The 13,406-nt window shown below is 41.3% G+C and overlaps 1 protein-coding gene across 1 annotated transcript in view; it reads right to left on the bottom strand.

The window, feature by feature from the left end:
* Hmcn1 (hemicentin 1) overlaps window positions 1–5,085 on the bottom strand; it is a 438,323-nt gene extending 433,238 nt beyond the window's left edge. Inside the window, exon 1 of the mRNA XM_070034238.1 lies at window positions 4,670–5,085. Within this exon, the coding sequence (XP_069890339.1) occupies window positions 4,670–4,937 (268 nt within the window). The 5' untranslated portion in view covers window positions 4,938–5,085. The remainder of the gene's footprint in view (window positions 1–4,669) is intronic.
* Between the last annotated feature and the right edge of the window lie 8,321 nt (window positions 5,086–13,406).

Genomic DNA, 13,406 nt, shown 5'->3' with positions numbered 1-13,406 from the left:
CATTGGTCTTTTCATTGTTTCTTGAACTCATCAGGATCCTCTTGCCAGAAGGGTTTTTCATTAATTATTCATCTGCCTTTGGTCTTTCCGCAGCTACCCTATCACTCCCTCCCTCACCTTCTCCTAGTTTTTGTTCAAAGAGATCTTGTCTTTGGGAGCTTTCCCAGCCACTGTATTTAAAATTCCAATAGTCTCTATCCATGCTTTTCCATGGCAATTATCACCATCAAAGGTATCTAATGCATTTTAATTATTTTCTTAATTGTTTGTGTCCTTTTCCTCCAATAGAAAGTATGGTGAGCACTGGGGATTGTATGTGTTTTTATTTCTTTCTGTATCCTCAGTGCCTGAAGCAATGCCTAACATCTAGTAGGTAGGTGAATGAAGAATGTATAATATGATCAGATATATAGGAAGAAAAGGGAAAACATAATTGGGAAAGAGAAGGTGGAACTTTTCCTTTTGTAAAAGCAACTTGTTAGAAACACCATGGGGCTCTCTCCCTTTTTGTCTCTGTCTCACAGAGAAAAGGAGAAATAGGAATAATAAAAGGAACTATAAACCAGTCATTGATGACTCACGCCTGTAATCTTAGCTACACAGGAGGCTGAGATCTGAGGATTGCAGTTCAAAGCCAGCTCTGGCAGGAAAGACTGTGAGACTCTTATCTCCAATTAACCAGAAAACTGGAAGTTTGCCATGGCTCAAAGTGGTAGAGTGCTAGCCCTGAACTAAAGGAGCCCAGAAACTGTGCCTACACCCAGTCAAACCCCACTACTGACAGGGGAAAAAAAAAAAAAGAACTGTATAGTCAAGAACAACCATCAGTCCTCCTCTGAAGTTGTGTTCCAAAGAAGGGAGGGGATACATTTTGAGTACTGAAAATACAGAAAATATTAATACAAAAGATTCCAAAAGTTTGGTGACATGGAGATGATGTGGAAAAATATTAACTTTTATACACTTTTTTTTTTGGTGGGGTGAGGCCCTGGGTTCAACTCCTCAGTACCACATAAGCAGAAAAAAGCCAGAGGTGGCACTGTGGCTCAAGTAGTAGAGCACTAGCCTTGAGCTAAAGAGCTGAGGGACAACGCCCAGGCCCAGAGTTCAGCCCCCCACAACCATCACCACCAAAAGAAAAAAGAAAGAAAGAATTAAGCAGAGTTACTGGTACCTAGCAATTCTACTTTTAATGATACACCCAAGAGAAATGAAAACAACCACAAAGAAACTTGCACATGAATATTTATTTTTTAAAAAGATTGTAATAGTCAGAAACCAAAAATCCATCACAAACTAATTTGTTAACAAAAATATGGGACATTATACAATGCAATAGTATTTGACTATAGGAAATAATGTTCTGATATATGCTACCACTTGAATGACACTTGAGAAGATTATGTAGCCAGTTACAAAATGCCATCGAATATACGATTCTACTCATATTATAGTTTAGAACAGAAAAACTAGAGAGACAAAACAGCAAACTAGTGGTTACTTACGTCTGGGCAGGGAACTATAAAAGGGAGCTAAAATGTACTAGATTTCTTTATGAATTGAAGATCACATTCTAAACTTGACTGTGGAACTCATTTAATTATGTATTTTAAGTGGATGAATAGTATGGTAAGGGAATTACATCTCAAGAACGAAGTAACAAATTTATACAGCAAATATGATTGGGGAGTAGGACACTGTCCAAATGCTAATCAGCATCAAAAGGTAGATTTCCCTTTCCATGACCCCTGGCTGCCTCTGGTACCTCCTTCTTCTCCCCTGTGGCTATTGCTCCTGTATTACCTTTCCATGTGCTCCTATTAAAATGGCTTTCTATCACCTCATCATCTCCAGAGGAGACATTCTTCCTCTTCTACAACTTTCTACATCATTTTTCCTTTTTTATGGTACTAAGGTTGAACTCGGGAACTTTGTGCTAGGAAGGCAGGTGTGGTACCACTTTATTCATGCTTCTAGCCCATTCTCCATACACCTTCCATGCAACCTTATCACAAGTACGCCTTGCCCCAAACTCTTAAATATAGCTCCAAAGCAATCACGTGGTAAGTATTTGGTCACAATTTTTAGACTACATCCCAGAACATAACCATCATTTCAGTTAGCTAACTGTGATAGTACTCAACAGCACTCAAGTCATTAAAACAATTAACTTAATTCACTATATTAACTTTGTATATTACTTCTTTCCACATTGTTCCATGTGAATATATGTGTGACACTGTGAAAAAACCTTATGCAACACAGAGACTCATGAAATGCCACTATGAGAAGTGATTTCAGATAATGTTTAGATTCAGTTCTCTCATTTTTTAATTAAAGAAAGTAAGGTTTAAAAGGAAAATTGACATTTCTATTGTCACTCAGAAAAACAGCCAATCCCTATTCATGACTCTTTCTGCTCTAACCCCATCACCAACATAAAAGAACCAAAACCCCAGAATGATTACACACACACACACACACACACACACACACACACACACACACACACACACACACACACACACACACACACGCACCACAAAGATAGCATTATAATCTATTAGAGCAATTACTAAGGTAAAGGTTAATAGTAATTTTAATTTTTGTCTTCAAAAAATATTTTGTGTCTTCTAACATGAAGTCTTGGCCATTCCTTTAATTTTATTGAGATATATACAATTTTTATAAGAGCAATTTACATTAATTAATAATTTTCCCATTAACTTAGTTCATTAAAGCTCTGCTATGATTCTCCCACTTTGAATCTTGGCAGCGGAACTACAGAAAAGTCAACTACAGACCCTCTGCAAATTTTCTCACTTGGTAGCTATGGGAAGACAGCACACCACAATACAGTTCATGACATCAATCTTTCATATCGCCTCAAAAGATCATGATTCCCCATTTTCACTTATGACTTGAGACAAAGTTTGTATTTTGTTTCCAACAATATAATTAGAAAAGCGTTTTTCTGGCAGGGTGCCAGTGGCTCATGCCTGAAATCCTAGCTACTCAGGAAGCTGAGATCTGAGAATCACAGTTCAAAGCCAGCCCAGGCAGGAAAGGCTGTGAAACTCTCCAATAAACCACCAGAAAACGGGAAGTGGCGCTGTGGCTCAAGTGGTAGAGTGCTCTCCTTTAGCTGAAGAGCTGAGGGACAGCACTCAGGCTCAGAGGCCAAGCCCCATGACCGACCAAAAGCAAAAAAAAAAAGTTTTTCTGGAGAGATGTAGTGTTAATTAGGAGAAATGGTTTTTATTTTACACGTTTGTCAACTTCAGATCCATCTTTATGGAAGAAATATGGTTAGGATATTCCAAAGTAACAGAAGCCCCCAACTACATCACAATTGGCTTCTTGACAGTTTACAGACTGAAACATTATAACATTTGAAGTGTCCTACTAGGACAATAAGCACACTAAATGACCACTTAATTCTTTATTCTTTAGGAAGACTGTATCCACTTTAATCAATCGAGAAATTACTAAGAAATTACTAAGAGGTGATTGTTTTTTGCCATTTGAAGAACATAAAAATCCCAGAGAGTCTATTTATTTCCCTTTACTTTTTTAATAGTTGAAGCCTACCAAACTTAATAAGCAGAAGCAATCTGAACTCATTTAGATTTGTCAAATACACCAGAAAAGAATGTTCTCAACATCATACTCTCCTTCTGAAGAGGCTGTGTCAGAAGTCTGGTAAAGAGAAGAGAAATTCAAAAGCAGGAAGAATGTGGGAGGGCAGTGGGGGAGGACTTTTTTTTTTTTTTTTTTGAGAAACAACTGCTTTATTTCTTCCACTGGGCAGCAACTTGTGCTAATGAAACTCAGGTGGACAAGAGACAGCAAGCCCCAGGGCACCCCTGGTAATGCTACCCTCTGGGATGACAATGGAGGCTCCTATAGGCCTCACAGAGAGGTGCTACTTTAAAGAGAAACTGGAAGAAGGGAAGGGGGGGAGTAAATAGGATCCTATTTCAGTGGAGCAGCTGAAATCCATAGCTCTAGGGCACAAAATAAAGTTATTTTGCTTTAACTACCTTTGACGAGCACAGACATACCCTTCTGCATGTGTTTCTACTGAATGAGCCCTGGACCTAACTATTTACACCCATCTGTGAATCTAAGTAACCCATGACCTGGTGCAGAAGATGAGTAGATTCCTTTGGAAATGAATGGCTTCTCTCTTCATGCCAGCAGTGACTACTTACAGGTTCTCTTGTGGATCACACCAGTTTTTCCCTCCTTACATGCTGGCTAGCCTTGGCGTTCTTTGAACCTGAATGTCAGCTCTTCACATCAAGTCGGTATTGCTACTGAACATCGTGTCCAAGTTACCTTTCCCAGCCACACATTCTTAAACTGTAAACACAAGTCAATTAACTCCGAGTTGCTGCTGTGATGAAGTCTCTGGCTTCTGCTTTTCACCAGGCCCATACCTCCAGGTTTTGGGCACAGGACTATTCAAGTTGCCTAAACAAGCCCTCTACGCTGTGGCTGCAAGAGGTATCCGAGAGCAAGCCCAGATGCCAGCCAGCCATTCTTTGTTACAACTGTACTCTCGGCAGCACATTTTTTTAATGCTTTGGAAACTCTCAATTCCAGAGCATAACAAGCACATAACCGCCAGACACAGCAAATGCTGAGTGAGCCGCATTTCTCTTACCTGGATCGTGGAAAGGCACCAATGCGAAGTTGAAGAGAGGTCTCTTGGGTCTTTTCAAAGACGTCTCCAGAATTTTGGAAGCCCCTTCAATCACCTGAACTAAGTCATCGTACATGGAGCCCGTGACATCAAACACAAAAGCCAAGGTGGAAGCCCCCTCGGGGATCCCCTCCGCCCCGCTCTCCCACGGCGGGCTGGCGTCCTGAGCCCGGGAAGAGGAGAGCAGAGCCCACAGGAACACTTGGAGGACCACTTCCCAGGAAATCATCTTCTTTTCCTTTGCTTTGCCCCCCCACCTCCCCCTGGACGGTACTTAGTCCTCCTCTACAAAGAGACAGCGGGTATTCTTCTCAGTCACTACTCATGGGGCGCGTGAGCTCCCCAAAGTTTGGATCTGGGAAGCGGCTGGGCTGGGCGGTGTGGGGCAGCGCAGCTTTTGTCTGCACGCAGCTTCCTCCCTCCCCCAGCTCCTATCTGCCCGCCGGCCAGGCGCTGCGTGCAGCGGCAGGATGCGGGCAGCGTGCGGGGTCCATGCATGCCCCGGGGTCCGCGCAAAGAGCCTGCAGCGCGCGGCCGGGTCCCGCCGTGCACCCTCCCGCCACCGCGCCGTGCCGCGCCGCGATCCGCCTCCCTCCCCGCTCTGCACTGCGCGCAGCTCCCCGGCCCGGCGCGGCGAGGGAAGCCTGGCTCGGCCTCGCCTCCTGATTGGCCAGCTGCCGCTCTCCCCCCCCACCCCACCCCGCTCTTCCTGACCTGGACCCCCACACACACACTCCCCGCCTTGGAGGGGTGACTTCCCCTTCCACTGATTCTCGGGTCAGTTCAGTACCAGGCAAGAGCTTACATCCTCACTCTACTCAACCTCCAAAACCCCAGGATAAACAATGGCTTGCAGGAATGTGTGGCGAAGACCCTAAGGAAGGGACACTGCATTGAGGAGCACAAAGGGAATCTCTCTCTCTCTCTCTCTCTCTCTCTCTCTCTCTCTCTCTCTCTCTCTCTCTCTCTCTCTCTCTCTCTCTCTCTCTCTCTCTCTCCCCCCCTTACGTGTGCCACAGCGGCTTCTGATTCTTCTTTTATCATAACTCGACCCCCACCCAGAAGCCAAGATGTCCTAGCCCAGTCTCCTGTCCCTCAGCACCCCCACCCCCCTCAGCCCAGCCACGAGAGGGAGCTAGAAAATTCACTCCACTGGGCTACTTACACACTTAGCACACTTTGAACTCTTGGGGGGAGGAACCTCAATGAAGGGAAAGGAGGAAGGGGTGGGAGGGGGCAAGAACGGGGGGGGGGGAGACAGACAAGCAAGTCCCTGACTACTTGGGGTTGCTAGAGGAGCAAGTTGGGTGGCAATGAATGATGGAGGTCCAGCAGAAAGGATTAAGGGGGTGAGGGGATGAAAAGGAATGAGACATATTGAATTCGGGTGAAGGAGAAACCTGATTTGTTACATTTCATGATCAAAAGTCACATTTGCTGAGCAATTTGAACCCTCTGCAAAGCAGCAAAGCCAAGTGAAGCAGAGTAATACAGCTATACAACCATGACTTGTCAGGGTTCAGCCAAAGACCCATTCAAAAGGTGTTCCCCTCGCTGGCTGGCTGTGTTGCAATTCTGACAGACGGTGGTGTGCAGTACTAATAGCAGGTTGGAGGGGGTAAGCAAAGTCAGCAGAGAGTCTTTGCTTCCTTCTCATGGAAGCTTGTGCCTTCCCTGGAAAAGACGTTGTCTGGATGCTAGCATCGAAAGAAGGGGGGAAGGGACATCTTGATCAGTGTTTGAATATGCATTAGACCACCCATCCAACATTAGGGCAACCTGAGGAAGATGCAGCCCAGGAGCCTTTTACGCTCTTCTCTTCGTGACTGCGCTTTCAGTCCCAGCGGCCATGAGACCTGAGTTTATGATACCTGTAAGTCACGTAGCTTGAAGAAAGCAGACGGGCCATTTGGGTTGAGTAGGAATATGAGAGGAGAAAGGGGAACACACTTCCTTTCCAAGTAGTATTTAGAGAATGTTGAATGCTATGTGAGTAGTCCCTTCCTTTGTTTATTTAAGCAGGATTGCATTCTAAGTCCTAGAGTCCAGAGTGATTCCAGGTGCTCAGGGGAGATCATAGAGCCAAGTGATTAAGAGCCCTGGATTAGATAGACTGGGTTCAAAGCCCAGCTAGGACACAATCTCTGTAACTTTCACCAAGTTTTGCCTGCTTACTTCATGCCAGTTTGCTTGTTATGAAAATAATGATGCAAGAGTGAAGTGATCCATAAATGTGAAGAGGAATGTTCAATAAATGTCAATTAGATTGCCTGTTTAACAGTGATAGTCCAATCTTCTACATCCTTCAGTGGTTTCTGCCCTTTTGTGATCAGTTATTGGGAGTAGCATATACTGACTATAACTGTGAGTTTGTCAGAACTTCATGCAGTTCAATAAGTTTTAATTATGTGTTTTGAAGATCTGTAATTGGATGTTGTTGGGTGTTATATCCTCTTGATTTAATGACACCTTTATAATTAGGAAGTGACTCTCACAGAACTGGTGGTATTCTTTGTTCTAACATATAATTTGTCTGATATTAATAGAGTTAATGTTATAAGACAATATAGCTATATACTTATTATATATTGTTATAAGCCAATGTAATTATGTTAATATAGTTAATATATGAGACATTATAGTTTCCCTCCTTAGAAGTTTTAAGTCAGATCCTTTGTATATCTCCAATGCTTCATTTGATGTATAGGGATAGATTCTAACAGAGTTAGAATATTTTTTTTAATATTCCTGTTTGACAGTTCCAGCACCTGTGTTAGTTCCACGTTAGTTTCAGTTTTTTTCCTCCAATATATATATTGGTTCTGTTTTTCTTTTCTTTCTCCACGGGGCTCATAACTTGGGATAACAGACATTGTGGTTTTACCTCAACAGGTATTAGATATTTTTATATCTCTAAAAATATTCCTGAAACTTGTTCTGGAAAAAACTTAGGATCTTTGAAATAATTTAATCTTTTTAAGACTTTTAATTTCTTAGTTTTTAAATTTTATTTTTTTATTTATTTTATACATTTTATTGTAAAAATACTGTACAGAGGGGTTACAGTTACATGAGCAAGGTAATGAGTCCATTTCTTATCAAGCATTGTTACAGCCTCCTTTGATTTTTCCCCTACCATCCCTTCCCTCCCACCTCCACAACTACACTCCCCCCCCCCACTCACCTAAATTGTTCGTTTTTCAACATACTGTCTTGTATTTCTCATTGTTACAATGGGTCAACCTGTATCCCTATTTAAGCATTTTGTTTTTTCCCTTCCCTTCCCCAAATTAGAGAAGTGTATATACATACAAGATTCAGAGCACTGACATCAAATACAGTGAAAACAGGGGTTACACCTTGGAGGAGGAATTTACAAAGAAACAACAAAAAAATCACATGGCACATTATAAATACATTAAAAACAATATCAAGAAAGAAAAAAAACCATTTGTGTCCCTATCTTGGGGTTCATTTTGCTTAACATCATCTTATTTGGTCATATGTACATAGCTTTTGAAAACCTTTTCTGCTTGTCCCAGACATATACTAGTTATTGCAAATAAGGGAAACCATGGGACCTATGTTTCTTTGGGCCTGGCTTACTTCACTTAATATAATTTTTTCCAAGTCTTTCTATTTCCTAACAAATGGGGCGATGTTATTCTTTCTGATGGAGGCATAGAATTCCATTGTGTGTGTATATATATATATATCTTACATTTTCTTGATCCATTCATCTTGGTTCCATATCTACTCTGGGTTAGTTCCATATCTTAGCTATAGTATTTTTATTTATTTTTTGCTGGTCCTGGGGCTTGACCTCTGGGCCTGGGTACTGTCCCTGAGCTTCTTTCAATCAAAGATAGCCCTCTGCTACTTGAGCCAAGGCAATCAGTTTCGGCTTTTTCTGAGTAGATAAGAATCTCACAGACTTCTTGCCCAGGCTGGCTTCAAATGGTGATCCTCAGATCTCAGCTTCCTGAGTAGCTAGGATTACAGGTGTGAGCCACCAGTACCCAGCTTTTAAAAAAAAATTACAGATAACATCCAATGTCTAGTTTAAGGCTAATTGTTCCCATTACTGAAAAAAAAAAAAGACACATCTGTGTGTTCTACACAGTACTCTGGGAATCCTGAATTTTCCAGTCTGTCTGGTGGCCTAGAGAACTAGTCCTTTTCCTGTGTATTGTCTTCTTTAATCCCTTCATATGCATTTTCCATGGCCTTGAGTATTTTCTTAATATGCCTGTGCTGATCACTAATCAGTTCTCTAAATCAGTGGGGCCTTCGTCAGATCTCTAAAATTCTCTATCTGCATAGCTCTTTCTGATGCTCTCTCCTGCAAATGATAGCATACATCATCTATTTACATTTCAGCTCTGTCCCTCAATTCAGGCAAGCTGCACCTTACTTCACCATGAGGGACCAAGAAACTCTCCAGAGCGAAAACATAAAAAAATCTAGGTCTCTCATTTGCTTCCCACCTCCCTGGGTTCATTGTCCTCTTCTTCCTAAAAAAAATGAAATGAAATAGTGAAAAAATGAAGTGAAATCACCTATGAAATGAAATGCTTACAATGCATTAGGTACAGTGCCTAGGAATACATTCAACACTTTAAAAAAAAGTCTTTCTCCCATTATGTTTTGTTTTGTTTTGTTTTTTTTGGATATAGTTTGAAAGTCTGGACCTACCTAGATGTATCAGGGACACAATGCATTGAGTGACAGATAGCTAGAGAATCTGTTTGTTGTTTGTTTACATTTGTTGTCTTTTACATTGAAATAGCATCCAAAAGCCAAGTGTTGGAGGTTTGGTCCCAGCCTAAGGTGCCTATAGGGAGGGAAGACCTAGTGGAAGAAAGTTAAGTCGCTGGAGGCATGCCCTTGTAGGGGATTTGGGGACATGGACCCCTTCCTATTTCTCTCTCTCAACTTCCTGGATGCTGTGAGGGGACCAGCTTCCTCTGTCCTGGACTCCCTGCTGTGATGGATCTCTGACCACAGGCCTGACAGCAAGAATCTGAATGCAGACCGGAACCTCCCAATGAGCCAAAGTCACCCTTTCCTTCTTGCAAGTCAATTATCTCTGACAATCTCAAAGTTCTCCAGAGAGCAAAAACAAGCAGGATAAAGAAAAGTCAGTCTAAGGGTGTTTTAAGAAACTGATCATTGCTAACATCCACTAGTAACTTAGCCCCACAAAAGTGTCTGAACACCTCAAGTCATGTTCCTACGCATTGTTCAAATTGTTCCTAAATGGAGCAAAAGGAGCAGAAGGGGGTGTTAGGGTAGGGAAGTACTTGCCATGGGCTTCTGCCCTGTGGATCAAAGTCTTACTCCACAAAACATAAACAACCACACAGTTTGGGGCTCTACATAGATGAGTACTGGTCTGGTTTGCTCATCTGGTATGCCCAGGGCAGAGAGAAGAGGCATTTAGGAAAGGCCTGAAGAAAGAAGCGCCAGGGTATACCTACATGAAGTTGGCTGGACCCTGGGTAAAACTCTTTGCCAAATCAGATGAAGCCAAGAAGCCACGAGGTGGTAAATAAAAGGTATCCAAAAAACTGAACAGATCCAGAGAATTCTTGAGTATTATCCAAGAGTATACCTTACTTGACAGTAGAAAAATTAAAGCTCATTAAAATAGCATCGTTAGGAAAATAAACCTAGCTCTGTTATCTCTGAACCCAAAATACTATTTAGGTATTTACTTCCCATTCCTCTAGAAATTTGCTGAATTGTTTGCCTAAGTTCTAGACCAAGAAAATGCATTCCCTGCCCTCAACTTACAGTTTAGTAGGGTTGAGGAAACCATGAGAAAATGCTCTGAAAAAGGCAATCTATCATACCTAGAAGGCAATTAGGACAAGCCCCTGTTTCAGAGAAGGCAGGTCAGGGAACCATCTCCTAAAGTAAGGCATCTCAGTGCATGGAAAATATGTAGAAATTTATCAGGACTCACTCTAGGGTGGAGTTCATAGAACTGCCAAGTTTGGTTAGCGTATGGGACAGAAGCAAAGGGAGCCAAGCGTACATCATCAGTAAATTGAGATACCAGTTATAGAGGCCTTGGATTATATCCTGAAGGCCAAAGAGCAAACAGAGTTCTCAGACTTATGTGTGAGAGCTGGGATAAGGGAAATAAACTGTGAAAGAAACCAAAGTTAATAATAATAGTATTGCTACTGCAGCAGTAATATTACTTATATCTTCATCAATGAAGCCAGAGACCTGGAAAGTTTGAAGTCAATGTTGGAGAACAGGACAGTCCACACTCGAACTCAAGTCATCAGATTCCAGAGCCTGCAACATTTCACTGCTTCGCAATGCTGCCCTCTGGCTGTAAGTTATGAACTAAACGAGTGGTCATGCATAGCACAAGGACTACACTGACTACAACAATTAAATGATTTGATAGCTCTCAGTTGCCTTTTAATGAAAATAACTACATAGGTTGTTCCAAACACAGACTTGGAAAGGCTCTAGGGACAGAGATAAAAGGAAAAGGAAAAACCTAAGTTTTGATTCCTGGCTTTGATCTGTCTTAGACCCTTGCAAGGGGCAGAGGGTGGAAGTAGAGAAGGGAGGAGACTCTCAATGACAGACTTTCAGCAACATGTAGCTGATCTGAGTACACTGCCAGTTTCTTGCTAACCATCAAAATTAGCCTGGAAAAATCTCTTCGCTTTTCACCGGTAACGTTAAATTTGTAAAACGCAGGAAGGATGAAGCATATGAGAAGATGACAGTTTTTAAGTAGTTCAGCAGATTTACAACTAAGTACAAAAAGTTCTTTGATTCAGTTTTCTCCCTTGAACTTCTCTCTGCCCTGGAGAAGATAAGATTGCCTACCGGTTCAGTATTTGAAATGATTGCATAATTGGAAGCATTCTTCATACTGGACCTGATACAGCCTCTCTCACAAATGCATTAACTTAATGAGGGTGGTGAAGATAATTGCTGTAAGCCAAGAGTGCAAACTGTCTTTTGCAAATCACTAAATGGCTTGATGTTCTCAAAGTCCCTCTCATAATGTTTGATTGTCTCTGTAAGGAGGCCTGGGATTACTTTGTGTTTACTTTAGCACATTGCTACAGAGAAAGTAACTTGCTATTACCATTGAATTAAAACTAGAGTACTGTTGCATCAACCACAGTGATTATACTTGGCTCTGTTACTAGCTTAAAAAAAATCAAGTTAGATTTGTTCTTCTCTTGTCTCCCTTTAGAAAGCAATAAAAGGACGGAGAGCCATCATGTTGTAACTGGAAAATTAATCACATCAAATATTCTCTTATACTAATCAAGTTATAAGTCTGGAATTAGCTTATAGAAAACAGATGTTTACATTCCTGTTCTTCTCTGGTACTGATGTCAAGAGAAAAAAAAAGCACAGAATAACTATGTCATGGCATACTTTGGGGAATGTAACACTCTGCTTTTACTTTTTTTTTTTTTAATGAAGCCATGGAGTCTGTGGTCAGCAAGGGGGACAGCCAGAAGGGGGAAAGCACCAAGGATCTAGTCTTCCACTCCTTATATAGGCAAAATTCCTTCTTCTGTAATGGGACAGGAAGTGTGCTGCCTGAAGTCTAGGAAACAGGCTCACAGCAGGAGGGAAAAGAGACCACTCTGACAAGTGTCTGGTGGTTTGTCCAAGGGAAGCCTCCCATACGCCTCAAAGGGCACCCTAGTCCTGGAAGGCTCGTAATTTGGGTATGTTTCAATTGTGGTCCTCTTTGTAAGAACTACAGTTTTCTACCTCCCAGACAAAATGTTCCAAAACAAAAGCCTGGAAATATAAAAGATATTCTCACTCTGTTTGGGGGAGAGTCATAGAAAGCCTGATCGAATATTTAATAAGAAAGATATTTGAACCACAAATGCCTTTTCATTTTCGGGGGATGGAGGTAGGAAAAGATAGATGTTAAATAGAGATGTCTAAGGTGAAGAAGTAAAAATGGCCAATAGACGCACTGAAGAAATGTTCATCATCTCTGCCCATAAGAGAAAATGCAAATTAAAACAATGCCTAGATTCCACCTCTCCCTGGGTAGAATGGCCATCATCAACAATACAAACAATACCAGATATTGGCATGGATGTGGGCAAAAGGGAATCCTAATACACTGTTGGTGGATATGTAAACTTGTCTAACCACTCTGTAAACCAGTATGGAAGTTCCTCAAAAAAAGGAATCATAGAATTATCCTATGAGCCAGTAATTCCACTACTGAGCATTGATCTAAAAGATTGTAAACGAGGATACATTAAAGTAACCAGCACACCATGTTTATTACAACACTATTCAGCATAGCTAAGAGATGGAATCAGATGCCCCTCAATGTACTAGTGTACTAGTGACACTTTGAAATATATAATTATCTTATGTGACATTGTGAAGTTTCATCATTAATATGACACATACATTATAGTTGCATTTTCAAGAGAAAAGGATACTATAATTTTGATTTTTCACTTTGTGAATTATCCATGAAGTATTCTTTGGCCTTCAATGAATATTTCCTTCCCCTGAGCAATTTTCTGAGCTTACATTCTCATCAGTTGTAAATTGAAGCTAATTTTATATTTTTGCCATAATGCTATAAATTCCTTGAGAATAAGGGCTGTATTTTACTTGCTTTTATACAGTAGGAATTTCAATAAACATTTCTCTAATGAACTGTTGAACA

The sequence above is a fragment of the Dipodomys merriami genome, unplaced genomic scaffold (assembly GCF_024711535.1).
Source record: "Dipodomys merriami isolate MVZ:Mamm:240054 unplaced genomic scaffold, mDipMer1.0.p SCAF_24, whole genome shotgun sequence".
NCBI classification, from domain to species: Eukaryota; Metazoa; Chordata; class Mammalia; order Rodentia; family Heteromyidae; genus Dipodomys; species Dipodomys merriami.
This window is presented reverse-complemented; position numbering and strand designations above follow the sequence as displayed.